Source organism: Trichoderma virens, assembly GCF_000170995.1.
Source record: "Trichoderma virens Gv29-8 chromosome Unknown TRIVIscaffold_5, whole genome shotgun sequence".
NCBI lineage: Eukaryota > Fungi > Ascomycota > Sordariomycetes > Hypocreales > Hypocreaceae > Trichoderma > Trichoderma virens.
Genome location: NW_014013744.1, coordinates 2,195,217 through 2,221,661, shown reverse-complemented (window position 1 = coordinate 2,221,661; position 26,445 = coordinate 2,195,217). Strand labels below are relative to the sequence as shown.

The following is a 26,445-nucleotide window of genomic DNA, read 5'->3' as shown; positions in this document are numbered from 1 at the left end:
AAAAAAAAAAAAGTCCACGATGATACCTTCGCTCTTGGTATGCATAGGAACATGGCCCATTATCGAAAAATCAGGGTCGTGAGCAGGTACTTTGAACTCCATTATCGGTGATACGAAGGCCAGGGTCCTTTTTCCGGAAGCGGGACTGCCGCTAATTGGTCGTCAACCCCACTCATCGCCCGGAGATTGTAGCAACAAAGTGCGGAAGGGCGGGCTTTCGCAACTAACAAAGAGCGAGCATGCGGTGTATCTGCTTCTTTGTGTCCTTTGACGGCTAGTGGCCCCTGCTGTCTGACAAGAGTTGCAGCGTGAAGAGAAGAGTCCCCGTGTTATTGGCAGAATCTGGGTAGCTTTGCCCGTGGGCAGCACTAGTTGCATCAGATGCGTCCAAGACGGCAAATCACCTCATGTGGCGACGGGCCGCTGGGCACACAAGCAGATTGCTGACGACTCAATGCCTTTGCCATGTCGTGTCTTGAATTCTGGGATGAGGGGGGAGCGGCCAAAGGTCTCGACAAGAAAAGAGACATGGACACACAGTGGCCGTGAGTGCTGGGCTTCGGCTTTTCTGGGGATATCGGCCGGACACAGCACAATTGCCGAAGGGGCAGCGCAGACTGACACAGCTCGATTAGCACTGTATTTTGCAGTCGATGGTCGTTCGTGTACTTGCCAGTACGGGACAGGTACCGGTGTCGTCAGCAGTTGTAGTGCCTGTTCCCAGAAGAGGTAGCTCAAGCAAAAAGTACTCCAGGTACTCGTATGTCGGCTGTATGTACAAATATCCCCTGGCTCATGCTGGCAGGCAATGTTGCTGTCATGCACTAACGGCCGTGGCCCTTGGAGGAAGCGTACTCGTATAATAGGTAGGATAAGCAAGCAAAGCGGAAAGGGGAGGAAGAAAAGAGACGGCAAGTCTCGTCAGGACGCGGTGTCGAGAATGCGACCTGTTATAGAAATAGACGACTCGAGGGGATAATACGGAGCACTCACAGATACGGCACACTACCTGGTGTTGCTCGTCAGTCGCAGCACGAAGCACGAAGTAGCCGCTTAATATTGCCGCCGGGTCAAGTTCCAGATGCTCCGTAAGCAAGATGCTACCCAGATGGAGGCCCTTTTGACCCTCTCAGGACAGCACCGTGCGCAGCGCACCGTATCGACAGGCGACTGTTCAAGCATCTGGACCGACACCAAGGCGTCGCGGCAGAGCGGACAACGGTCAGGCCGAGAAGGACCTTCGACATCGCGCCAATCCAAGGGCGGGCGGCACACTAGCCAGACACCCTATTGGAAGGGCTGAGAGCCGGACGGCTTTTGCTGCGCTGCCCCCGCCCTGCGAAGCCGCTGACAAATGCGGCAAGATTCCTCATCCTCATCCTTCCCAGCATCTGTCAAGTCGTCTCCCCAGCATCACCACATGCTGCGTCCCCTCTCTCTGCAGGCCACAGTGCGCGGCGAAATCCCCTAGCCTCCAGCACACGATAACTGTCTCTTTGCCAGGCCGCACGGAAGCGCCTAGAAGAGTTTTTTCTGACTCAGGCAGCAAAAAGTGCAGTGCAGCGTCTTCCCTGGTCATCCGCCGCCCCACAGTGCTAAGGAACGACGTGAGAACCGCTACTGTACACTGGAACTTCCCATTTGCCTCCCAGCCATCCAGCTCTTGCACCAACCAAACATCATCATCTCGACACTCCTGGGACCAACGCTACGTCTGTCTGTGACGTGCAGTGCATCCGGGATTTCCCTTTTGTCCCATTCTTTCATCTGTTCTTATCTGCCCGTATCCCCCTCGTCGCAGCTCTGCTCTTGAGACGCTCTCCCCCTTGGATCTCTGACGCCCTAGCGTCTGGCATTTCAAATCAATCTCCCCGCCACCCGCGGCTACGGAGGGAACTCAACAAGCCCGTATTGAGAGAGTGAGAGAGACCGGCGCTCTTGTCTGCTGTTCTCAGGGCAGCGATATCGTCAACATTGGCCTCTGTTTTGTTAAATTCTCATCCTCATCTCTGCTGAAATGGCGACAACCGGCTCCGGAAGTGGCTCGTCATTGCCACCGAATTTCTTCTTGACCCCGCAGCAGCAGAATCTTCTCTTCACGGCTCTCAACGCGAACAAGCAGCAGCAGGCGAATGCAAAGACGGCGCTCTCGTTGTCTCCGACTTCTTTCAAGACGAACCCGCTCCAGAGCCTTGACGGTGCTGCATTCCAGGAAAGCCCCTTCCTCGACAACTACGACTACGACTTTGGTGATTCCAGCTTTGATTTTTCATTTGCCAATGATGCCGCCCAGGCCAGCATGATTGGAGATGTTCCGGATAGAGCCATGAGCGCCAAATCCGACTCGACTGAAACCGAAAGCCCCGAAAAGAGGAGCCACCCTGATGATGAGGATGACGATGCCAGCCCTGGCAATGAGTCCAAGAGACACGAAGGCTCCGACAAAGTCCCCAAGAAGCCTGGCCGTAAGCCGCTCACTTCAGAGCCAACTTCGGTACGCCCAAATTTCTTCTTTTCTGAATACCTCTCGAATTCTTGTCCACTAACAAAAGCCTATTGCAGAAGCGTAAGGCTCAGAACCGAGCTGCTCAGCGTGCCTTCAGAGAGAGGAAGGAGAAGCATCTCAAGGATCTTGAGACCAAGGTTGAGGAGTTGGAGAAGGCTTCGGAAGCCGCCAACCATGAGAACAGCATGCTCCGTGCTCAAGTCGAGCGTATCACTGCTGAGCTCAACCACTACAAGCAGAGGATGACCCTTGCGACGCCCAAGACATCTGTTCCAACTGCCCGTGCCCAGCCATTCGGCGCCGCGGCCATCAACAACATCAATGATGTTAGCTTTCAGTTTGAGTTCCCCAAGTTCGGAACCCTCCCTGGCCCCCTGCCCAAGGCTCACCAGAAGTCCATGTCGCAACCCATCAGCCCCAGTTCCCAACAGGCCCCTAGCCCTGCCGCAAGCCAGAACATGGACAAAGTGGTCTCTCAGCAGGCGGCACGAAATGCGCAGTTCAAGGAAGATCTCGCAAAATTTAACAATGGCGTGTTTAACATGCACACCCCCTCTATGAGCAGCAGCTCTGCCGCTACTGGATCTCGAGCCAGTGTCGACTCGGTCAACTACAGCCTGAACAATAGCACAAGTTCCCCATCAGCCTCTTCTCATTCCAATGTCGGCGCGAGCTCATCGTGCGGTACATCCCCAGAGCCATTCACCCAGTCCCCCATGGGCTTCAAGCCCGTTGATACCCTGACGACGATTGGCGAGGAGCATCCCTCCATGGCCACCACAGAAGGACCCTTTGCTCAGTTTTCCGGCGTGGATTTCAGCAACAACAGCTTTGATTGGATGGTCCAGCAGAACAATGGCGGCCAGTTTGACCCGCAGCTGTTTGGTGATTATCGCGAGCCTCAGGAGAACGTTATGACCAACTCTACCTTTGACGACCTGTTCAATGATTCACTTGAGGCCGATTTCTTCACTCCTTACAACATCGCTGCTAGCCCGAACCTGACCAAGAAGACCAATCTCATTGATGAGATCGATGCAAAGCAGAACGCAGTAGATGATGATCCATCTAACAAGTCAAACATGAGCTGTAACCAGCTTTGGTACGTCGCCACAAATCTGATTTCGGGTATTTTATATACTAATATGTCTATCATAGGGAAAGGCTCCAAGCATGCCCCAAGGCTCAGAATGGCGAGTTTGATCTGGATGGCTTGTGCTCAGAACTTACCAAGAAGGCAAAGTGCTCCGGAAGTGGGCCAGTTGTTGCCGAGAGAGATTTTGACAGCATCCTCAAGAAGTACATGGGCAAAGAGGCATCCGATTGCACGGCTGAAAGCCTGGGCATATCACTTGACAAGAGCCAGAGCCAGAGTGAGCCTTTGATGCCATAATGTACAGAATCAATGGCGTTCCACTGGCGCATATAGTGTACAATAAAAACCCGATTCTGGTACAAAAGAGGACACAAAGAATCCATGGATTTTACGGCGTTTTGAGCAATCAGAGGGGCATGGCCGAGGCCAGTGACCCCGGGCTTTTACAAGCATTGGATGGACATAGGACGAAAGGGCAACTCGTCATTCTTGAAGCATAATTTTGGTACTATTTTTTGATTTTTTACACGATTAGGGACTCGGACTGTTGTATCTCTACTATGAATGATTACGCTCTGCATTTTGCAATCAATCTTGGCTTTTGTCTTCGCTCTTTCGCATGAACGATTCGATATGGATTGATCCAGGCTGGAGACGACTTCGGCAACTCACGGGGGTTACATGGCGGCTGGCTCTGGATTGCGGTTGAAGGTTTTGAACAATGGGCGACGTTCGTTTTGTTTATGGGGCATACATGCTGGCAATAATGGAAAGGAACTGGTTTTTTATCTTGCTGTTTCTTTTGGGACAGATACGCATTGATTGGTCATTTTTCGTGTGTACATTAAACAGCCGAGAAAAAAATCACAATGAAATGTCTGGGAAACTACATATGCATACCCAGGTAGGCATTTAAAGATTGGATGGCGTATCTATCCTAATCAAAGAAATCGATATCAATCGCTTGCTCGTCTCTCAAGAAAGTTCTCCCGCTGTGATATTTCTGCCAACTTGGCCTTTGGATAACCGATTTCCCCTGCTCATATCGGAATTACCCGTAATGGGCTTGAGTCATTTGTAACATCGGGGGTGAGTAAATGTAATGTCATGCTTGGCTAATCAAGAACAAATCGGGAAGCACGGTAACAAGGCACGGCAAGGGTTAGCTAAGAGAGGAAAGAAGGGTTAAAAAAAAAAAGAAAACGAAAACGAAATCATTAGGAAAAAGAAGACTTTCTTTAGTCTCTAGTTTGACGTTGGAATTTTTTTTTTCTTACTTCCCCCCTTGCCCCCTCTTTCGTAAAATTTGCCTGAATTGTCTGATATGTGTGTTGTTGAGTCAGGGGGGGATCATGGGATTACGCAAAAATAAGCCGTGTTCAGAGTGTCATGACGGGACTGCAGGGAGGTTAATACGACGCCTCATCTGATCACTCAACTAGAGGGGGCAAAGCAAAAAAGGAGACGGAAGAAAGAAATATCTTTATCTGGTGAATCATATTGTGAAATGCTCATGTATTTCGTATGTATGGATATATTGTTAGGTCAAGAGCATTCATACTGACTTCAAGTTGGACCGCATATAAAACATCCCTTCCAATCCCCAGTAAGGTTATGATTGTGATCTAATAGATACGAATGCATGGCAACATGCACTCACTGCAGATATAGTTGTTGCACTTGCGCTCTGTATTGCAATCGCAAATATTCTTCTTTGCATTTCGTCCCCGCCCCTTCCGTTGACTGATTTTCTGCTTCTACTCAAATTTTGTTAGCCCTGCTATCGGGAATCTTAAGAGTTATTGGAGACTTTGCTATTCCAACTTCGAATCATGTATAGATTCCTCTCTTGATCCCAATGAGAACTGCCAATTATGCGTCTGGGAATTTGTCGCTCAGCCGTAATAGGTGCACATTGTTCGCAAGCAAAGCGTGAGTGCAGTGAACCTGGTGTGTATCTGGTAAAGGGTCCAATATCCCAGAATATCCCCTCCAACAGACACGTTCGGCAACATCTTCAGCAACTAGCCGTGCTCCGTTGGCCTCGAGCAAGTATCTGCATGCATACCTCACTAATCCAACTGCCTTCTGGCGAAATTGGCACACTCAATAACAAAAGTCTAGGATGTTTTCAATGTTCTCAGCGTAACAACTTATAAGCAAGCTTGGTGGCAGCACCTGAGGCTCCCAAGTTACCAAAATCTCGGCATACACAGAGCCAAGGGAGAATATGTCGGTTCTATCATTTCGGAGATCGGAAGAGTGGGCAACTGTCTTAGGTGCACAATACCTTTGACTGAAACCATCAGGAATCCCAGCAGTGGTAGAGGATCCAAGATGAGAGCCATCAAAAAAGATACCAAAATCGGTATAGATAGCTCTTCCTTGATGAACTGGAAGATTTTCTGGCTTGATATCCTTGTGACGAATCGTTTTCTCCGTGCAGGAATGCGAGCCTGCTCGTGAGGAATTCTAGAGAGCATATTAGTATCGATGTATGATGGGGAGAAAGATGGCACCAGGAGCGTCGTCAACCGTTTATGCCTCCATCGTCGTCCAAGTCACCTCCAATAATAAGCCATATACCTAGGAAGATAGCTACCTCATCTTGGTGCTGTATACTATTTCCATACTAGTCAAAGATCGATCCATCGACCTGAACAGGCTGCTTTGCTGCATTTGACAGTCTATGTGATATCATATCTCATATCTCATTATGACCATCTAGACCTTACAGGCACTAGATCGCGAGGAAAATCACGGGAATATTAGCCCAAAGGCAGCTAGGAAGGACAACCTGACTAGGTACATGAGGAATCTTTTATGGAAAGAGGAAGGCGACTTTATGCTCATAGCTATATGTTTGGTATTGATTGGTATGTATGTATCATAATTATGGCCAGCTACATGAAAACTGTTCTCCGTCTGTCTATAACATTAGGCCGAGTCCAAACGACATCATGGTGTACTTTGAGTGAAAGTATGATACTACTAGGACGATGCAGATATCCATATTCCCGCTAAAACCGCCCGCTGTTCTGCCCTGTTCCACGTCTAAAATATGCCAACGCCAAACCAGGAGAGAGAAATGAAAATCGAATAGAGCAATTGGGTAAGTATTGCTCGCTATCCAAGAAAAAAAAAACGTCAAACATGAAGAAAGCGTTAGGACGTGCGTATGTGAATCCCTTCCGGTAGGGAGGTAATATCGTACAATGAGATGGGTATCGACGATCGAAAAGGCGTTCTAGCCGCCAGATATGAAACACGAGAGGTGCTCTAAATGCCTGCCTCGTAGATATTTCATACAGGGACGAAAATAAGCCAAGAAAATAGAAAAGGCAACGTATCCGTCCGCCAGCCCGACACGGCGGCTAGACAAGCAATGTTGAGGTGTGGTGAGTTCAGTCCCAGGAGATGCCGAGGCCAGCGCTTCAAGCGGGCCATATGAATTCCAGAATATCAATCTTCCGTTAACTCCGTGTGAACCCATTAGCCCGTATCACGTACTCATTCTCCTCGTGGGTATCGCATCCGGTTCGCTGTCCTTTGAGGGGGAAAAGGCGTTGCGTCGTCGCAAATTCATCACAATCTTGGCCTTGGCTTTTCAGCTAATGACGACTCTGGCTCCCTCCTTGCCCAACACGCCACGCTCCTTGGGCTTGGGGCTATTATTTCTCCCCTTCTTGTTCTTCAAGAATCCAAACATGCCGCCTGATCCTTCGTTCTTGGCTTCCGCTGCGGTAGCAGCATCCTTTGGAAGTGTTGCATCTTGACGGGCAAGCTCTGACCAACTGCCTCCGCCATCCAGCGTCACCTGCACTCCGCCTGTCGGACTGGTTACTCGTTTGCTCATGGGCGGCGATCGAGGGACGTATTGGACTTGTCCAGGATATGCAGCCTGTTGGCCCTGAGGAGGCACCCGACCACTATGTCTATCAGCGCTGACAAGGGGTTCCACAGGAGGAGCTGGATAGGTCATTGGCGGCTCGTTCATCTGCGTAGCTTCGTCTGTCGTAAGGGCCTGAGCCGCAATTGTCGCCGGATCGATATCTTCGCCGTGAACAGCAGTGAGCCTGCTGAGGGTTAGCGTTCCGTTGTTCAGTTGGGGGGAAAAAAAGGAAAGGAAAAAAAAAGACGGGGCATCCCAACGTACTTGTTGTAGGCCGCGATGTTGTAGTCGAACGGACGGAAATCTGTTTCAATCATTCTGTACAGTTCATCCTCGCGAATCTCCTGATCGGTGGCATCCTCCTTTAGTCGCTCTCTCGGCTTCTGTCGTCTTGCGCGAGCTTCGAGAGGGGCCTCTTCAAGCAACAGCTCCTCCAAGTCGTAAGTTGCGTCAAAGTTGGTCTTGTCCGACGAGGGGACGAAAATGGGCTCGATGCGTTTCTGCTCGAGTAAATCGAAATTGATCGTTTTGAAGAAATCATGGTAGATGAAGCTCTCCCACGTTGAGCCGAGTCGGTTGTTGGGGTTCACCTCGAGTGCGGCGCGAATGGCATACAGGCATGTCAACGAGACGGGGGGCTGCGTGACGGGATATTTCGGCTGGGAAAATTGAACTTGTTGGCTCAGCGAGTTCTCACTGTTGCCCTCGAATGGTCGCTGGGTTGGGTTTAGCCACAAAATCTCAAAATCGCGAACAGCAGAGTTGCGTTGCGGGGAGTAGCGGAAAACAAACCTTGTTGTAGATACACTCGTAAAACAAGACACCTAGTGACCACCAATCCGCACGAATGTCGTATCCCTTGCCTGAATAGACTTCCGGGGCAAGGTAAGCCAAGGTTCCGGATTTGCTCGTCATGATGCGCCCCGGAACAATGTCAGAAGCCACGTTCTACGAAAACGAGCCCAGTCAGCTTATCAACCCGCGCAGTCTCACTGATTCGATACAACTTACAAAATCGGTCAAATGGACATGTCCCTCGGCGTCGAGAAGGACGTTGTCGGGCTTGACGTCCCTGTGGATGATGTTCTGGCTATGGACGTAGCGCAGGGCACAACCCAATTCAGCTATCCAGAAACGGACGGCTTCCTCCGTAAAGGTCTTTCTGGAGATGTGGAATCGCAAATCACCGCCACTCATGAGATCGACGACGAGATACCTTGGAGATGTCGTTAGTAGGGCGCCCAGGTTAGGTTGTGTGGTGTGGCGTGGGTGGGAGGGGGGCTCACATGTATTCGATGTCCTGGAAGCTGTATCGCAAATTGCAGATGAAGGGATGGTTGACATGCTCCAGCATTCGCCGCTCGCGGATGATGTTCCGGACGCTTTCCGACTTGACAACTGTTGGCATGTTAGCGGTGCTGCTCTGCCGTGCCGGCGCAGCCGCACTTCAAGACGAGCTGCAGCGGGTATCATGAAATCGCCGTGGGTTGGCGCACCTTCATCTTTGCGGATGTATTTCAGCGCAAACGCCAAGTTTGTGTCTTTGCGCTCGACGATGCGGACCTTGCCAAAGGCGCCTCGGCCGACGACTCGTAGCAAGCGGAAGTGGTTGAGGTTGGCTGTGATTTTCCGTCAGTCAGCATGGAAGCAAGAAAGAAGGCAGCCTTCGTTCGCTGCACCACGCGCCAGACACGTGGGAGGGGGTTTAGAGGGAGGGATGCTGGAAGCCGTGATTCGCTCGGGGGTTTTGCACGTACTTTCGCCAGTCAGGTCGACGGGCTTTCCCTGACTGTTGCCCATGATGAAGGCCTAGGGAGGAATGGAGGGACAAGTGCAGCTGGATCGTCAACGACGGCAAAGGCTCATGCTGCGAGAGATGGCAGTTTGTCTGCTCGGGTCGCTGTTCTTTTCTGCAGTGGCCGAGGAATCGGCTGGCCAGTGGGGGGGGGGAATTAGGAGCAGAGGCAGGTCGAGTCGCAAATGGCGGGCTAGCAGGTGTGGATAGGCGGCGAATTGACCGAATTCTGATGGCGAGCTCGACCGTTGGAGTTCTGGGGCCAAAAAACGCTGGCTCGTATCTGAGTTGGGGTATTACGGAGTGTCGTCCCGCTGTTTGCAACCCGAGTCGACGGCTGCGTCGACGATTGCTATTGCTGTCGACAGACGGGGGGATTGAAGAAATGAAGAAGATCGTCGCGGGTTGGGAATAAGACGAGAGGCAGTTCAAGGGAGGATGAAGAAGCGTGGAGGATGCGTAAGAGGAGGAAAAGCCTGGTTGAGGAGAGGAGCGAAGCTTGCAAGGATAGGTGGTAGAGGGCGATGATCAATGCTCGCCCCAGACTAGCCAGTGCACTGAAAAAGATGCGGGAGATTTGATGGAACGGGGGGGAGTTTAGCGGGCGAGGGCGCCCTGTATTAGTGGAGATGTGTGCCGGTAGTAGAGAGACTGAGCGCGGCCGTGGCGGCAATGCAGTGGGCAGCTTCAGCGCCTTTAGTGCCTGTGCCAGACGTGCAGCAGTGGTGCGGTGCAGTGGTGCGGTGCAGGGACCCGTTTCCCAAGGTGGGCTCAATTCAATGCCCTTTGCTGGAGAGGACGGTACATGCATGCAGGGTGTGGTTTCAGGGAAAGCCAGCACGAAGATTACATGTACTGCTGGTTGACGGGCTTGGATTGGTGCTGGGATCAATTCGTGTGTTGTGTTGCGTTGTAGTATTGCAGATGCATTGTACAGTATTGGCAGTGAATAGAGGCTGGACTTGGGGGGGCAAACATGGACTCTTGTTTTGGTGGTCAATCAAACAATCAATCAATGGTAATAGATCGGTGGGTACATGGACGGAGTACTAAATGTGCTACTGAGGCGTATGTACTTGCAATGAGGCCCATACACAAACTGGAAGAGACGACTCGAGTCAATAAACTGGAGCCCATTGCTTGATACCAACCTCCAAAGGGGCATGGGCTCCGGGATGACGCAAGGGCGATATGGAGTAGTATGGAGAGAGAGAGATAGTGTTACCAGTGGTGTTGATAATACTATCGATGGTGAGGAGTATTATCTACAGTAGTAGCAGTAGTAGTACAGTAAAGTGGACAAAATACAGATGCAGTACTCGTAGGACAGTTCAACGGCACTTGCTGCGTCGAACCCTGCGTCTGGATGGTGCAGATATGGGGGTCGTACGGAGTCGTCAAGAGTCACACAGAAGGGCGAAATACTAGCGGTGTGTCGCATCCATGGCCAGCCTTGGGACGAGATGGACCACACAGAAGCCGCAGGCAAGGGGCTACGAGTACAGTACGGAGCACGCAGAGAGCTATTGCGATAGGGAACGAGGCACACGAGTCGAAAGCGGCCGTTGAGACGTGATGCTGATGCTGCTGGTGCTGTTCGTGTTATGCTGCCCGATTCATCCAACTCCAGCTCACCTGCATGCGATGCGTGGGCTCACCTTGTTGGCTGTGCTCAAAGATGGGGTAGCAGTAGTGCCACTAGCAGCACATGTTAATATTCCAGTACTCCTGCAGCAACGCCTCCTGCATCAATATCTCATGGATCTGTCGACCTGAGCTACCTATATTGGTCAACCATGAGGCTACCAATGCACGGGAGACGGTCTGGGCTCTGGCGACCTGAGTCTGACTTGGACTTGCAGCTCGTATCAGCAGCCAGCAATATAACCCAAGGGCTCCGTCCGTCAAATGTAATTACCGGCGCCATCGTGTGAGTGGTGTTGCATTGATGCGACTCCAACAATCACTGGCAAGTCGTGCTTTGGGGGGGAAGCAAACGTATGCGACTGGCCAGCCGTGATTCGATGCAACGCGGGACCCGGTCTATTTGGGAGTGAATATGGCCACTCAATAGCCAAATCATTGTCTTTTGCTCCGAGGCGTGGATGGGTTGGTGTGGTGGAGACGAACTACTGCGCGTACCACGTTGTCAGAGCTGGCCAAGGACCGCCCGGGACTTCTGGAATGGCATTTGGAAGCTGACACTCGGACTCTTGGGGTTTTCCATTCTGGCTTTTTAGCCCCAGAGGAAACCTGATGCTGCCATCAATTGCCACCCGCTAGCTGTCTAGCGGCTCCGAAGGCATGGGAGAGACAGAGGAAGAGACAGAGGAAGAGAAATGGGGAGATGGAGAGATGGAGAGATACATGGAGAGATACACAGAGAGATACACGAAGAGATAGCCAAATAGCGTACAGAGAGGGCAAACGAGATCCGCACAGCCGATATCAAACGCCGTCGAAGCGGCTACCGTGAACCACCAATGGCACAATAACGAGTCAATAGGGCAAAGAGCATCAGTAGCCCGGTTTCACGCTCTGCCACTATTGCGAGCCCGGCCCTCTGGCCATGTCGTCGTATCGTATAATAATCGCAGTCCCGTACCAGCCGCTCTGCACTGTGGGGAGTGTCAACAGCCGCCTGGTCGGCGAGTCCGGCGGCGGATTCAGAGCTGACCAACGCCTGTATTGAACGCGGTCGGGGGGCTCCAATCGCCAAGCGAAGGCATTAGTGACCAGCTAGCAGCAGCCATCTAACCAAGTCCAAGTAGCAGAACTGCTAGATAAGACGGTTGCTCGGAGCAGAGGACCAAAGGAACCTAGCTGCGTTTTCCCGGCGATGGACCTCTGACACGTGGTGAGCTGAGCTGACGGGAGCGAGGGCACAAGAGCCCGACCAGACGTCGAAGAAAGAGTGGACGGAAGGATCAATAGACAGAAGGATTGTCGAATCCATTGAATTGGCGAACCAGATGGCTGGGAGGGAGTCGTGGCGGGCTGCACATGCAAATGGATGCAAATGCAAGAGGGAAACCGACAGATGCATATGCATATGCAGGGCGCTGGGGCTGGCTGGCTGCACTGTTTCGGCCACCGTGTCAGAGGTAGATTAGATTAGCAATACAATGGATACAATACAGCATCTCCATCCATCTCCATCCATCGCAATTGATTGCTCGCTGAATAACCACTGCTGTGCTGCTCAAAAAGGCGCGTGTACTATTCAATTGCACTGTGCACCTGGAACGAAGCAGCCAATCAACAGCCAAATTGTTCCATCTTCTTACGAGTCCATTACTGTACACCATCTGGGCATGGGCAAAACTCCCCTGCGCGCGCTGCAAAGAGCGGCGAGCGGCGCTGCCAAGTTGGACGCGGATCAGGTCTCAGGAGGCTGGCACAAAGTCTAAAATTGAAGTTTGATCCTTCGCCCTGCGGATGCTTGCAGCTGATTTGCCTGTTGCTGTAAATTGAATGGACGTGCTTCAACAACATACGAGTACCCAGCCAAGCCAATTCGCACAGTGCTACTACCAGGAACTCGTACTTGTACTATTTTACGAAAGCCCAGCCAGCCACTTTTCCAGCTCATCAGTCAGATTCGCTGCTCGCCCAGCCCTTTTATCCGGACTATTTCCTCGGCGCAAACCTCCCAATAATCATTCTCTTCAATTTAGCTGGCGTCTGCTTCGCATCCCTGCTAGCCCACGTGTCGCGCCGATCCCCTTCGCAAACACGCCGCTATCTGAGGCGTCACGAGACGCTCTCACAGACGCCGCGCCACACTAGGTCTGTCCTTGGGCGTTGGTTTGCGCCGGACGACACAGAAATCGCAGTGTCCCTTGCAGGCTGAGCTCTCTGTACGGAGCACTGGCAGCAGCTATCTGGGCCCCAAGTGTCACTGCAATCAATCATTCATGACTGGTGTAATCTGGCCTCCTTGTGCATGGGATCTGATACTCGTACATGCACCAATGGGCTTACAACAAAGTACATAGGTATTAGACTTTTGAGCTGCACTGCACGATTACTATCGTGATTCCAGCCACTGAAAGCCGGTATCCGAGGACTCAAGGCCATACTATTGTCGAGTAACTACGAGTATGTCATGTCCTCATAGTCGTCGTAACACGGATTTGCCTGGGGCTCGCTCTGGCTGGTTGAGGCAAGCTGTCGTGCGTCGCTCACGCAGCCGTCGCTACGTCGCATCCACTACCGCCGCATCTGTGGCTTTGACCACAACAAGCTCAGCAGCCAAGAAAGCCACTTGCAGAAGGGACAAGGTAAAACAGAAAGAGAATGAAGGGGAAAAAAGAAGGAGGGACAACAACAAGAAATCATACTTTGTAGTCATTAGCTCCTGTCTCCAACAGCAGACAAAATAAATGCATGTGCCGAGCAAGAAAGTTGCCCATCTTGGTTGGCAATCATACCCTTTTCGACAGGGGCAACGACACCAAGAAGGATATTGGTGTCTCCATACTCCCTACTCCCTACTCTACCCCGGAAATGTTCGCGGACCCAGTCTATATCCATCACTTTGTAACATTAGATCATGCATGCCCACCTGTAGTTATTCTATATATACCTGCAGGTGGTGGTGAAATATGGACTCTCCTAACCGGTGCCTCAAATGCCGTGACTAGCTGAGAAGCCGATCTGGCCCCCTATTTCCCCAATTATAAACGGAGCCGTATGGGATATATAATATGATCTGCAGCATGTATATATATGTACGGCTATGCTACAGTAGTATTTAGAAGCGTAATACATAAAATAACCACTGGCCGTATTGGACTGCCGTTGCTGTTAAGTTTGACTCGTGCAGAGGACCTACGCTAGAGCTGTGCAAGTACAACTTGAATGCGTCTGAGGAAACTTTCCATGAGTTGCTGAATTACACAGCATACGATACCATTAATTAACTGCCCATCTGCGAATCAAGCAAGATCGAAGCAACATGAAGAACAAATTCGAAACTTATGAAAGAGAATGTAGAATATATACAAGGAATGAAGGAGCGTCCAAAGCTTGGGCAGCAATAGCCTTGAAACAAAACTTCCATGTTGCCAGCCCAAAATTCATATTAGCTTTCTGGCTCACTTGATAGGAAAGGCCTTTCTCGTCCAACAGCTGGTCACACTGGGAAAGGGCAGAGTTGTTCTCTCGCCAAATAACCTTTTCTTGAAGAGAGAGAGACAGAGGGAGATCATGATGCAAACGCCCACATCAACAATTTCCATCTCCATTATGCCAGTACAAATACACAACTATATACTACGTCGGTAACCAAAGCAAGACTTGCGTCACCACCAGTTATGGAGCCAGTGTTTGACCCTTTTGAACTCGCAAATAACCCAATCGCATCAATCACTGAAGAATTAATCCAACTACTCGAGCTGATAGCTGGGGAAGAGGGAGAGCTCAGGGTGGATCTTGATGGAGCCGAGCTCGATGAATTCCAGATAAAACTTTTGACATTGCATACCCAACTGGGCTTGTTTCAGAGATGGCTGAACGATTTGTGAGTGGACTGTTTGCAATATCCAGGCAGCACAACAAACGCGATCCGCGGTGCTCATGGTTTCTTTGCATAGGGAGTCGATTGTGCTTTACCGATTTGTTTCATCTCCCAGTTCCTCCGATTCTGGGAATGAAGTTTGAGCATTTCAAGATGCAGCACGCTGTTTTCAGAACATTTTGCCAACTTGTTTGAAAGAAATGCCCTTCCGGTTCCCTCGCAAATCAAAGGATTCTGCCGCTCGTTTGGATTCCAAGCATGTCCCAGCTCTACCTACACGCCTGTATCATCTCACATTTTGCGTGGGCCGGTATTTCCGATGTTGAATCGCCCGGATGTCTGAGCGGTCTGTTCGCTCACGGCCATAAAATTACTGGTGGTACAACATGGGCATGCAGGACCCCATCGAATGCGGCACACGCACAGAGCAAACTTCAAATGTTGCCTGTTCTCCCGGCGGCACCTCCGAAGCCCCTTTCCCATTACGGGAGCTCCGACAAAACAACTGTTTCTGTACTGCCGTTACGTTTCGATTGTTTGCAGCGCGAATGCTCGTGATGAGGCTTGAGGGAAGCGACGTGAGCACTAGGGAGATACTGCATGGACCGTGCTTGTGATTGCTCATAAAGGAAGGAAAGGAGAAACATTGGCGGAGACAATCTGCGTACAGCACGGGAAGATATTCTGGTAGCGAATGGATCATGTCATTAAAGTTTTCTCCTTCACCGTAGGTTACGCAGCCTGGCATCGGATATGAATAGCCTTCCAAGTCGAATTTTATTCACTCTCATGCAAATTGGAATAGAAGCATTCTCATTGTTGATTTCAGGAGAGGCTGTAGGCTATATGAGCCAAGTTGCTTAGCTATCCATACATCACATCCTCTCACCGTAAGCCTTTTTCAGTGACAAGAAGCGGTGAATATCATTAATGTATTTACTGAATGAATGCAAGTGATCACAAATAATTACATATCGCTCTAGAATCTAAACATGGCATCAATAGGCGACAGGCGAACACAGGACATGTGAAGCAGTGGATTGATACAAGTGTCCCACACTTGCCTACTAACATGTACCTAGTCCTACTGCAACCTCGTCTAAAGTTGAAAAGATGATGATACTGAAGAATTACAGGAGGATCGCTCAGTTAATACAACGTGGATTCACTTTGTCAAGCTACATCTTTGCAAGTTGTTGACCTTAATTCTGTGAAACTTGATGACGTCAATATACATGTACATGATGTATATATGCGTTGATGTATATCAGGGGCTCCATGAAGCGTCACCATGACCTCAGGTATTTCGAACAATTAAAAATAAATATGCTGCAAGAAATCCAGTTAGATTCGATTTGCAAGAGAGATGGAAAACAAAATCATCAGTCATCATTATCATGGCATCTACCATTCGTAATCTTGCCCAAACTTCGCGGCGATGCATGACAGGCATCCCACGCCTATATCACACCTCGGCCGCCCTTCGTCTTCCCTACAAGGACTCCCAAGACCGCGAATCTCTCAAGCCGAGATCCAACAATGGCACCAGATCGGGCCGAGACGACGATGTCGCGGCGCAAAAGGACGCTGCGTTCAACCCGTCCAAGACGGATCCGACTCCGGAATCGGAACTGGAGGCGGCGGGCCGCGGCAACGAGACGAACCCATTGAATGCAAGCGGCGCGAATCAAGAGTTTAGCAAGCCGATGGGAGAGGGAAAGACGGCGCACGATACGGGGCCGGGCAAGGAGACGAGGAAAGGGGGGAAGAGTGGTAAAGGGAGTCCGCCGAAGCATGGGAAGCCACCTGGGGGAGGTTGAAGAAGGGGGTTAAATGAGTGGTCTGGCAACTATGCAACAATTAAAAATCATCACGCATTTTTTTTTTTTTTGGTCTTGCTAAGGTACATATACTCGATTCTAAAACATTTGGCATGTATATCTTACGGGTGATAGTCCAGCTCAACAACATCGCTTGATACATATGTAGCTTCATTGTGTACACAGAAAACCAGGCAATTGAGTCAAAAATGGGACAGCTGCTTATGTCAAATCATGCAATGTATTGTTCTTGAAGCTTTTGATAGGCTTTTGAACAGCCACATTCTGGGGAAAACCCAGTAACGTTACACACGCCTTAGCTCGGACATGACAGACCAAAGAGCTGAAGGCGGGGTACGATGCAATCAATCGATCGTAATCGTCTGATCGGCAAGTTATATACGAGGCCCTCTTTCAATTTTTCCCGATTCAAATCTGACAGCTCGAGTAGAAAAACGGCCTCAGGAGAAGACAAACAGAAGGACACCAAAACAAACACGGCAGAGAGACGCCACCATGGCTCAAGCCAAGTTCGCCATTTATCCCAGCCTCGTGGACCGCACCGTCGTCATCACGGGCGGTGCGCAGGGCATTGCCGCCGACATGGTCGAGCAATTCTCCCTGCAGGGCTCGCAGGTCATATTTCTCGACGTCGAGGATGAGCTTGCCGCGGCCTTGGTCCAAAAGGTGTCTGATCAAGGCGTCAAGCACAAGCCCATATACCACCACTGCGATGTCGTCAAGATCGACGAGGAGCTCAAACCCACGGCCGCCAAGATCCTGAAAGAGCACCCCAAGATTGATGGACTCGTGAACAGTGCTGCGAGGGCAATGGTGAAACCGACGCAGGAGATCACGACCGAGTGGTGGGATGAGAGTGTTGCGGTGAATCTGCGGCATCATTTCTTCTTGACGCAGGCTTTGCTGCCGGGGCTTCTCCTTGCCGCTGGAAACGCCTCGGTGATCAACATGGGGAGCATCAACTGGGTCGTCTCTGCAACGGGTCAGGCGCCCTACACGACGAGCAAAGCCGCGGTTGTGGGACTGACGAGAACGCTGGCACATGAGTTCGGACCGCGGGGCATCAGGGTGAATAGCATCATGCCGGGGTCTATTGCAACGGAGCGGGAGAGGACAGTGGTGATGACGCCCGAGTACGAGGCCAAGGTTCTAGGGAGCCAGGCGATCAAGAGGCTGATTGAGCCCGTGGAGGTGGCGAGGATGGCCATGTGGTTGATTGCGGATGATAGTGCTGCGGTAACAAACCAGAGCATGAGGATCGATGGTGGATGGACATGAACGGTATCTTGAGTTACTTATTACATAGATATCGTCGGTTTTCAGATGATACGTTGATCGCTGGAACACTGATATAGCATGTATAAGAAGGCTCCATGACTTTAATAATATTGAGAAGCTGAAACTTGGTAATTATACAAAGCAAGAAAAGTACATGTAGCCTTCAACAAATTTAATAAGTCTCAAGTTGCTTCGCCTTGCCACTCGAGCCTACATATATCATCCTCTCCGCTAATGCTTCTGCCATCTTCTCAATTGCCTCATCTACGACTTGCATGAGCGGAATTTTGTTGATTCTCTGCTCCACCAGCGAACAGTATCCCGCGAGTAAACTCTTATCGACGTTGATTTTGCACATGCCAAGTTTTATGCCTTCCTAAAGAGCAAAATTACTGTAGTCTGAAACGCTGCCAGTATTCGTGGAATCTCCGTAGATTTCGCCAAGCCTATAAATACGACTGTTAATGAATCGTGGCTTGAGAAAATTGACACCAAAATAAATCATACCTCCTGGAATCTACGGGGATTTCTCTCTGCGCAAATCTAGAGAAAGACGGCATAACCGGGACCACCACATCCACCCCCGCAACCCCAAGCTGTTGTTTCTCCTGAGCAGTCGTCGCCAGCTTTTCCCATTTCAGCGTATTCGAGACTTCATCCTATATTTCCTCAATGGCCTGCGGCTCGACTGTCGTGGCTTTGCCGTGGGAGTGGCAATACGCCACCAGCTCCTTCGTCTTGGCAAAGTCTCTCACTTCGGCGTGGTCCGAAGAGTCCACCATGATGGAGTCAAACGGTAGCCCGCAACCCCGTCTAACCATGTCTTCATCTTGGCAATGGCTGAGATGCAAAGCAATAGGGACAGAGGCTTGACGCGCGGCCTGTGCGGCGGCGTAGACGAGGACACCGTCGGAGTGGGTGATGGCCCAGGGGAGGAGCTGGATGATGAGGGGCGATTTCTCGCGCTCTGCGGCTTTGACGAGGCCTAGGATTTGCTCAAGGTTGTATCTAATGACGGGTACGCCGTCTTAGTTTGCAGTCTCTTGTTGTGTTGGGGGTTGAGTTGCAGAGTGTCTTACCCAACGGCGGCGATGACGCTGTAGTTGCCTGAGTGGGCTGCTCGCAAAATGCACAGGGTTTTATTTTCTGATAAGCGATTTGGGTCCATCACGATGCAAGTGTGATATAAATATCGGCGAAAATGCGATACCCGTATTCTCCTACTCTTGAGATGAAGTTATTGAGTGGAGAGCGGTGATGGGATTGTTCGTAATTGCTGTATGCAGAGTATATGTAACTTTCATTCCCTTCACCAGGTATTTCTCAAGCATTTGACGGGCATTGGTGATGCCATTGTTCGCAATTGCCGTATTTATTCAAAGTGCATATAACTTTGGTTGACTCCCAGTTCACTCCTTCTCAAGCAGTTCCGGAGCTCACATCTCTGCATATTGGGGCCGAGATTTTTTCTTTCGGCTCTTGTCTCCCCAAACAGGCACTTGGATTCTCAAATAGATAGAGTTCATATTGTCGGTCATAAAGACAAAACACACTTGAAAGTATCATCTGGGCTGGCGATCGATTATGTCGCAGCTGTAGAGGGTTGTCGTTGAAGACTGCGCAAGTTTTTTGAGCTGGGTGCAAGCAGGGTAGCTGACATTGAGCTGCGACGCCCTTGGCAAACATACTACTTGTAATGCATGATGAACAAACCCCACAAGTATATCTTGGACTTATGCAGGTGTCTGCTAGGGAGCTATTAACGTTTGACCCCTTTGTTGGTATGGAGAACTTCTAGCATGTTAATCAGGTGGCCAAGACTCTATGTTGGGTTACCTCGCTACGGATGTCCTCAATCAGTGCTAGTAGGAGCATATCCTTCAGCTCCATCGCGGCGAGGCTTAAAATGGATATCACAAGATAAATGCCATCGTTTGGGAATACGAAATTAACCGAACTACCCGAGGCTATGCCCGTGACATCGGACTGACGATGCGGAGGTGGCACTACCTATCCCGTGCCTCCAGTTCCACTCAGCGCCAACGGTGAGACCACGATGGATGGATTGATAAGCCTTGTTGAGATTCAGGCGTTGTGTATCCGAAGCTAATGAACGGTATGATCTGGAGAAGGCGCCTTTGGCGCTTATTTTTAACAAGTGTAGCAAGAGTGTTGATCGCGGTGGAGGCGCTATTAGAACTGGGTTGACCTCGATGATGACTCCACGATTGATAAGTGAGAGAGCAGATGAATCATTGGCCAATTATTTCGTCTTTGAAATCCTCTTTCATTCGGATAATGCGGCAGCTACTGAGCAGTCGTTTCTATGTAACAAAATGTGGATTTAGCACAACTCGCATTCATATAATTTCAGATAGATGAAGGATGACCACTTTCGTTTATCAGCATAAAGCACGGCACGGCTATCTTCACTCTACTATCTGCATTATTTTTATTTTTATTTCTCGAATATAGTACCTATAATGCTCTTGTAGTACGAGAGATGGTGTGATGTTGTCCAACATGAGAGAATCTCCTGACAGTAAAACCAGAGTCGCTCAACACGAAGCTAGCTCACCACGTAGCTGATATCAATGAGCTGAAGCCACCATCGTTCGTCGACATTACGCCCTTATGCTAATAAGTCAGCTATATTTCTAAGTTGTTGAAATGAGGCCATCCATCCCGACCTAAAGCCAGTATCAGAGCACCCAAACCAATCACCTCTCGGAGCCCCTAAACGTGGCGCCGCCTTAACGTTAATCAGCCTCTGGCAAGGCTAACTACCCGATGGTTTGCGAAGTTCTAGAAGCCAAGTGAGCACCACGACACCAATTATGGTGCAGGCGGAATCAAAACCAGGTCCGGAAAAAGGGCAGCATCGGCAATCTTGGGGAGGAGAGACATAAGAGACCGGCGGCCGTCGCGGGGTCTGGGGGAGGTCGGGGAAGCGGGCCATTTTGGGGGTCTTCCCACGACATGACTCGCGGACAGGGCTTTTTAGTGGCCAAGGGCTTGTTTTTCTTTTTGCCTTCTAGCGAGGGCGGAGGAACAACTCTAATTGAGCCCTCTTTTTGCTTGGCTTTTGGGCTGTGAAACGGTTGGTGTGGGCATGGGTTGAAGGGATGGGCTGCTGCATGCAGCTGATATTTTCTCATTTCCTTTCGTATCGTCCATGCACACTACGGAGCACTTACAAGGGAAGATGCATAGCACTACACACGCGAGTCCGTGATGGATAGTTGGATCCATAAAGCTGATATCCAAAACTGCCCGTCTTCGAGAACAACTCTGGAAACCAACTCAGAGATCCGGGGTAACCGCTTGCCAAGAGATCACAGCCCATTTCCCCAAAGACTTTTACGTTTTCTTTTCTTTGGAAACCTGGAGATCCCCGAATTTTGCCCCCACGAGCAAGCATCTGATGAGTTTTCCAAGCCTCGCCGTTGAAAGCATGTTTGCAAATATTGGAGTCATCCACCAAACCAAGTGGGGAGGGAGTTCAAATCACAAAACCCACCAAAACTCTCTTCCACCACCAATACAAATCCAGCGTTTGACAAACAAGCGCTGCGTTCTCTCATAAAACCGCATCTCAGCATCCCGCTCTAGCATGACAATTACCTAACAGACTGGCCAGCCGCACCACCAAGAGTGGGCTCCTGTCGTTTGCGCCCTACACATCTGCCGGGATTAACATGTCAACCTGGGTCCCTAGGATGGCGCCGCTGCCTTGGCGACCCACGAGCCTTTCTGAGTGGCGGACTCGACGGTTCCGCTGGGCTGAGAGAAACACACTGCGTCGGAATACTTGCCAGGACGGACGGCCTTGGTGTATGGAGCTAAGCCAGACCATGTTACTGCTTTTGTATGTTACGAGGAGAACGGCTCCGTGCTCTGCCCCATCAGCCTGCGCATGGACTCTCGAAATGGCATCAGATCATACAACCGGTCTTCACTCGTCTCTCCGGTCCCGGCTATCGGAAGCTTTGTCCACTGACTCAGGGTTTCCTGCTTCCTTGGTTCCTGCGGTTCAGCTTGGTGTTGGCCCTGCAAGCAGTGCAGCATTGGCGTATTAGTGTCAGTATCACCAGAGGAAGAAAAAAAACATATAAAAGTGTTGAGCCCTCCCGTTCCCCCCTTGTTGTCCTGCTTCGCGTGACGTGCTTTTTGTAGGCTTCTGGAATTTTTCTAGCCTCCGCCCTGCATTAGATACCCGAAGACTCGGGCAGGCTGTATTCTGCGCCCAAGATCTCCAAGTGCCGGCACCAATTACAAGCCCGCGCTACGGACTTTTTTTTTTGTGTGTGTGTTGGCATACTATACCCCAATTTCTGAGATTCTCCAAAAAGAGAAAAAAAAAATCAGCCCCAATATGTCCCGGCGGGCTAGTTCGGGCGACTCGCCGTCCGTGGGAGCAGAAGAGAAGGGCAATGCGGGCAAGACCGTGCAGGACACTGCTGTGGTGCCACAGTCGGACGCTGCTTTCACAAATGAATACGAACATGAGGATTTCTGGACGAGAAACGGCTTGAATGCCAAGTCGTTCCAGAAGAAACACTATGGACTGGGATTGGTGGAGCTGGACCGGGCGATGTCGACGCGGCACGTACAGATGATTGCCATCGGAGGCTCGATTGGCGCTGGCTTTTTCGTTGGCTCTGGTGGTGCTTTGGCCAAAGGTGTAAGTGAAAATTGAAAGAAGAAAACGAAGAGAGAAAAATGCCTATTCGATAGATGCTGATATTTGCGGCGTACAGGGTCCCGCTTCGGTTCTTATTTGCTTCCTCGTCGTCGGCTTCATGGTTTTCAACGTCGGTAAGTCCACGCACGATGAATATCCCACGATACCTTGCGATTTTCATATACATGTACTGATATACGCGATGCAGTCTATGCTCTTGGTGAGCTCGCCATCATGTACCCAGTTTCCGGTGGTTTCTACACATACGCAACTCGCTTCATCGACCCCTCGTTTGGCTTTGCAGTTGGATGGAATTATTTCTTCCTCTGGTTTGTCGTATTACCACTCGAATTAACAGTCTGTTCCCTCGTCATTCAGTATTGGAATCAGGATATAAGCGTCGGCGTCTGGATCACAATCTTCTGGGTTGCCATTATCCTCATCAACATCTTTGGAAGCATTGGTTATGCCGAAGAGGAGTTCTGGTCTTCAGTCATCAAGCTGGCAGCAACCATCATCTTCATGATCATTTGCCTTGTGCTCGTTCTCGGTGGCGGTCCTTCGAGTGGAAAATATTCCGAATACGTCGGAGCTCATTATTGGCACAATCCTGGCGCGTTCCGCCACGGCTTCCGAGGCTTCTGCTCCGTCTTTGTTACCGCTGCCTTCTCCTTTACTGGAACTGAGCTGGTCGGTCTTGCAGCGGCCGAAAGCAAAAACCCAGTCAAGTCACTGCCCAGCTCTATCAAGCAGGTGTTCTGGCGAATTACTTTGTTCTATGTGCTTGGTCTCTTCTTTGTCGGCCTTTTGATTCCGGCAGACGACCCTAGACTCCTGTCTAGCGCGGCTTATACCGACGTCAAGGCATCGCCATTTGTCCTCGTCGGTCTCTATGCTGGCCTTCGCGGCTTCGACCACTTCATGAACACCGTCATCCTCATCTCTGTCATCTCCATTGGTGTCTCTAGTGTTTACGGCGGCTCACGCACGCTCACTGCCATGGCGCAGCAGGGATATGCTCCCAAGCTCTTCACCTACATTGATCGCTCCGGCCGCCCTCTCCCCTCTACCATTGTCATGCTTCTCACAGGACCACTGGCCTACATCAACCTCAACGCCTCAGGACCTACTGTTTTCAACTGGCTGCAGGCCCTCTCCGGTCTTGCCGTCCTCTTCGCCTGGGCCGCCATTTGCATCGCACACATTCGTTTCCGTTCGGCCTGGGCTTACCACGGGCACTCTCTGGATGAGATTCCATTCAAGGCAATCTTTGGTGTGGTGGGATCATGGATCGGATTGTTCATTTGCTTCATTATCTTTGCTGCTCAAGTAAGTCCAACTTTCCACGCTCACGGATTCCACGTTCTGAAGCTAACATATATACCAGTTCTTCACGGCCATCGCACCCCCTGGTGTAGACGGTCTCAACGACGCTGAGGGCTTCTTCCAATCCTACCTTGCCGCCCCCATCGTCATTGCCTTCTGGGTCGCTGGATACCTCTGGAAGCGCACTGGCTGGTTGAAGGTATCACAAATTGATGTTGACACCGGCCGCCGTGAGCTGGATTGGGAGCAGATCCACGCATATAGGGAGTATGTGGCCTCTCTGCCTGCTTGGAAGCGTGTCTATTATCATCTTTTCCAGTAGTCGAGTACCATACCAGCTATGGAGGGCTATTGGTACAACATGTAGTTGTCAGTTCAAAGATCGATTAAAGTAATTTAATGTTTGAAGTACATATAATATTATCAACTTTGGCATCCTTCATTTCCTCACCATTCTCTTATATGCAATCAATCACCACACTGGATCACTGAATACTAGCTCCAAGTGATATTCATAGTCAAACATCCACTTGCTGAACCCCCCACCACCCGCGAGTCAGATCGTCTTCCAAGAGAGACAACCAAGCAGTAGGTTCAAAATAGGAAAGTTCCTGTAGACACGGCCATAATATAGAGACTGGCTGGCTGGCTACATGTAATCCACCAAACAATCGAACATGAAGGACAGCCACAAAGGATGGAGCAAAAGGTGGCTCCTAGTACCTTGAGCCACAAGCAAAAGTCCAAAAAAAGAAAGTTCCTGAGCTGAAGCTCCGAAGAACGGGTCTGGCCGGGGATTGAACCCGGGACCTCTCGCAAGCAACTTGGGGTTTTCCCTAAGCGAGAATCATACCACTAGACCACCAGACCGATGATTATTTGTTGGTGAAAGAAGCCGGCTCGTAATTTGCCCATCAAGGCATCAAAATTGTCCATTGTGGGCTGTCTGTGGATCGTGAGTTTAGATGTGGACTCGGTGGCTGCCAGGGTTTGAAGAAAGAAATTGTAGCGGAATTTGAAGCGGTATCGGAGTCGACCGGGGTGGAGACCGGAGCACATGCATCACGGAGAGCTCCGTATTGTGCTCCGTTATGCGGATGAAGCTGAGAAAAGGAGAAGGAAAGAAAAAACGAAAAGCTTGTTGATTAGTAGAATGCTCACACGAAAATACGAATGGAATACAAGGCAAAATCCATGGACTTGCGAGTTGGCAGTCGAATAATCTGTGTGAGAAATGGCCGGACGTAGCAGTTTGACTTGATTCTTGTTCAACCTCTTTTTACTGTAAGCGAGCATGCCTGCCAGATTCAATGACCCAAAGAAAAAATATTTTTGATTACCGGGATCATTTCAGACTAAAGAAACGCTAAAATTTGACCAGGATCATGACACATGGCCCGTCTAAGTCCCAGCCATGGCTTGTACTACCTCTAGGACCGTGCTAACCACTCGCTCCCCAATGACCTTAGTCTGATACGCCGTCAACACGGCAATCTCAACCACCATCTCATCATACAGAACTAGCATCTCAATCTTCTGATCGCCTAGCCCGGCTTTCTTCGTCTTCGTCTTGGCCAGCTTCTTGCCATGGCTGTCGCACAGTGTGAGAGATGAGCACCCGGTGAGTGCGTTGGCCTTCCACTTCAGCTTGCCCATCGGCGTGCCGGTAATGGAATAGTCGCCGGTTAGTTGGCTCATTTTAAGCTTCATGGCACATCCGCGCAGGTTTAGCTCCGCTGAATGTTCCGAGCTGCTTTTGATGTGGCCAATGGGACCCGTCTGGCCGGTGGGATCGGGAAGGCCGCGGTAGACGATGAACATGCCTGGCAACATGGCGTGGGGGGCAATGGAATATAACGGTGGTGTACTTTGTGGAGTGCCCTCATATTGCACGACGGAAAGGTTGGGGTTTGTCGTGGATGGACCGATATAGAGAGTTTGAGATGTGTTGGTGACGTTGGTGTCTGTTTCATGACGAGCAGAACTAGCGTCGCTAGAAGACCCAAAGAGATATCGTGAGAATGAATCTGTCATTGTGTATGTGTTACTTGATGACGCGTGAGCTAGTTACATGTAAGTAAGAATAGAAAGTATTCGCAGTCATCAATGTTGGCAGTATTGTATGCTTTGAGTATCCACGGATGAGGAGAGAGGATCAAATAGACCGCCAGAATATAATCATATATATCACTTATAACCTTTTTGATCCTGCGCATAGTTTCAGTCACTGATAATCTAAGCTTATTTCATCTGTGGCTATGTCATCACCAGTTTTGATTTGAGATCTACATATTGTTTCCCCTAGAGGAAATATCACCCGACGAGACTAGCCGCACCAAACTATTCCTCTTCATGCCATCCAATCAATCCTACAGCTGAGGATAATGATATCGACTCCTTCGCAGCTCAAGCTATCACGCAGGTTCTACGTCATCTCATGCGTTGCATTGTCTACAATGGCTTCTATTTGCGGTAGCTATTTAGCGCTTCGCCATACATCTACTCC

The 26,445-nt window shown here is 50.2% G+C and overlaps 7 protein-coding genes across 7 annotated transcripts; 4 read left to right on the top strand and 3 right to left on the bottom strand.

The window, feature by feature from the left end:
* Positions 1 to 2,032: 2,032 nt before the first annotated feature.
* Positions 2,033 to 3,884, top strand: TRIVIDRAFT_115051 (uncharacterized protein; the record flags this gene model as incomplete). The annotated part of the gene is made up of 3 exons (XM_014102615.1): positions 2,033 to 2,494; positions 2,563 to 3,608; positions 3,665 to 3,884. Coding segments are annotated over 3 exons (1,728 nt in total), but the record flags the coding sequence as incomplete, so codon positions are not given.
* Positions 3,885 to 7,209: 3,325 nt separating this feature from the next.
* On the bottom strand, positions 7,210 to 9,294 carry PKC1 (serine/threonine protein kinase; the record flags this gene model as incomplete). Its single annotated transcript, XM_014102614.1, has 7 exons — positions 7,210 to 7,678; positions 7,759 to 8,210; positions 8,287 to 8,442; positions 8,506 to 8,710; positions 8,781 to 8,892; positions 8,991 to 9,113; positions 9,252 to 9,294. 7 exons carry the CDS (start codon positions 9,292 to 9,294, stop codon positions 7,210 to 7,212), a joined length of 1,560 nt encoding a protein of 519 aa, XP_013958089.1.
* Positions 9,295 to 16,267: 6,973 nt separating this feature from the next.
* Positions 16,268 to 16,588, top strand: TRIVIDRAFT_26902 (uncharacterized protein; the record flags this gene model as incomplete). Its single annotated transcript, XM_014102613.1, has 1 exon — positions 16,268 to 16,588. A coding segment is annotated over one exon (321 nt), but the record flags the coding sequence as incomplete, so codon positions are not given.
* A 491-nt stretch (positions 16,589 to 17,079) lies between these two features.
* TRIVIDRAFT_215913 (uncharacterized protein) lies at positions 17,080 to 18,075 on the top strand (the record flags this gene model as incomplete). Its single annotated transcript, XM_014102612.1, has 1 exon — positions 17,080 to 18,075. One exon carries the CDS (start codon positions 17,147 to 17,149, stop codon positions 17,927 to 17,929), a length of 783 nt encoding a protein of 260 aa, XP_013958087.1.
* Positions 18,076 to 18,101: 26 nt separating this feature from the next.
* TRIVIDRAFT_58008 (uncharacterized protein) lies at positions 18,102 to 19,097 on the bottom strand (the record flags this gene model as incomplete). The annotated part of the gene is made up of 5 exons (XM_014102611.1): positions 18,102 to 18,305; positions 18,336 to 18,375; positions 18,485 to 18,588; positions 18,619 to 18,937; positions 19,009 to 19,097. The coding sequence occupies 5 exons, from the start codon at positions 19,095 to 19,097 to the stop codon at positions 18,102 to 18,104; spliced, it is 756 nt and encodes a 251-aa protein (XP_013958086.1).
* A 3,207-nt stretch (positions 19,098 to 22,304) lies between these two features.
* On the top strand, positions 22,305 to 24,261 carry TRIVIDRAFT_45839 (uncharacterized protein; the record flags this gene model as incomplete). The annotated part of the gene is made up of 4 exons (XM_014102610.1): positions 22,305 to 22,613; positions 22,690 to 22,747; positions 22,822 to 23,946; positions 24,032 to 24,261. 4 exons carry the CDS (start codon positions 22,305 to 22,307, stop codon positions 24,259 to 24,261), a joined length of 1,722 nt encoding a protein of 573 aa, XP_013958085.1.
* Positions 24,262 to 25,340: 1,079 nt separating this feature from the next.
* TRIVIDRAFT_221132 (uncharacterized protein) lies at positions 25,341 to 25,973 on the bottom strand (the record flags this gene model as incomplete). Its single annotated transcript, XM_014102609.1, has 1 exon — positions 25,341 to 25,973. One exon carries the CDS (start codon positions 25,971 to 25,973, stop codon positions 25,341 to 25,343), a length of 633 nt encoding a protein of 210 aa, XP_013958084.1.
* Positions 25,974 to 26,445: the final 472 nt, after the last annotated feature.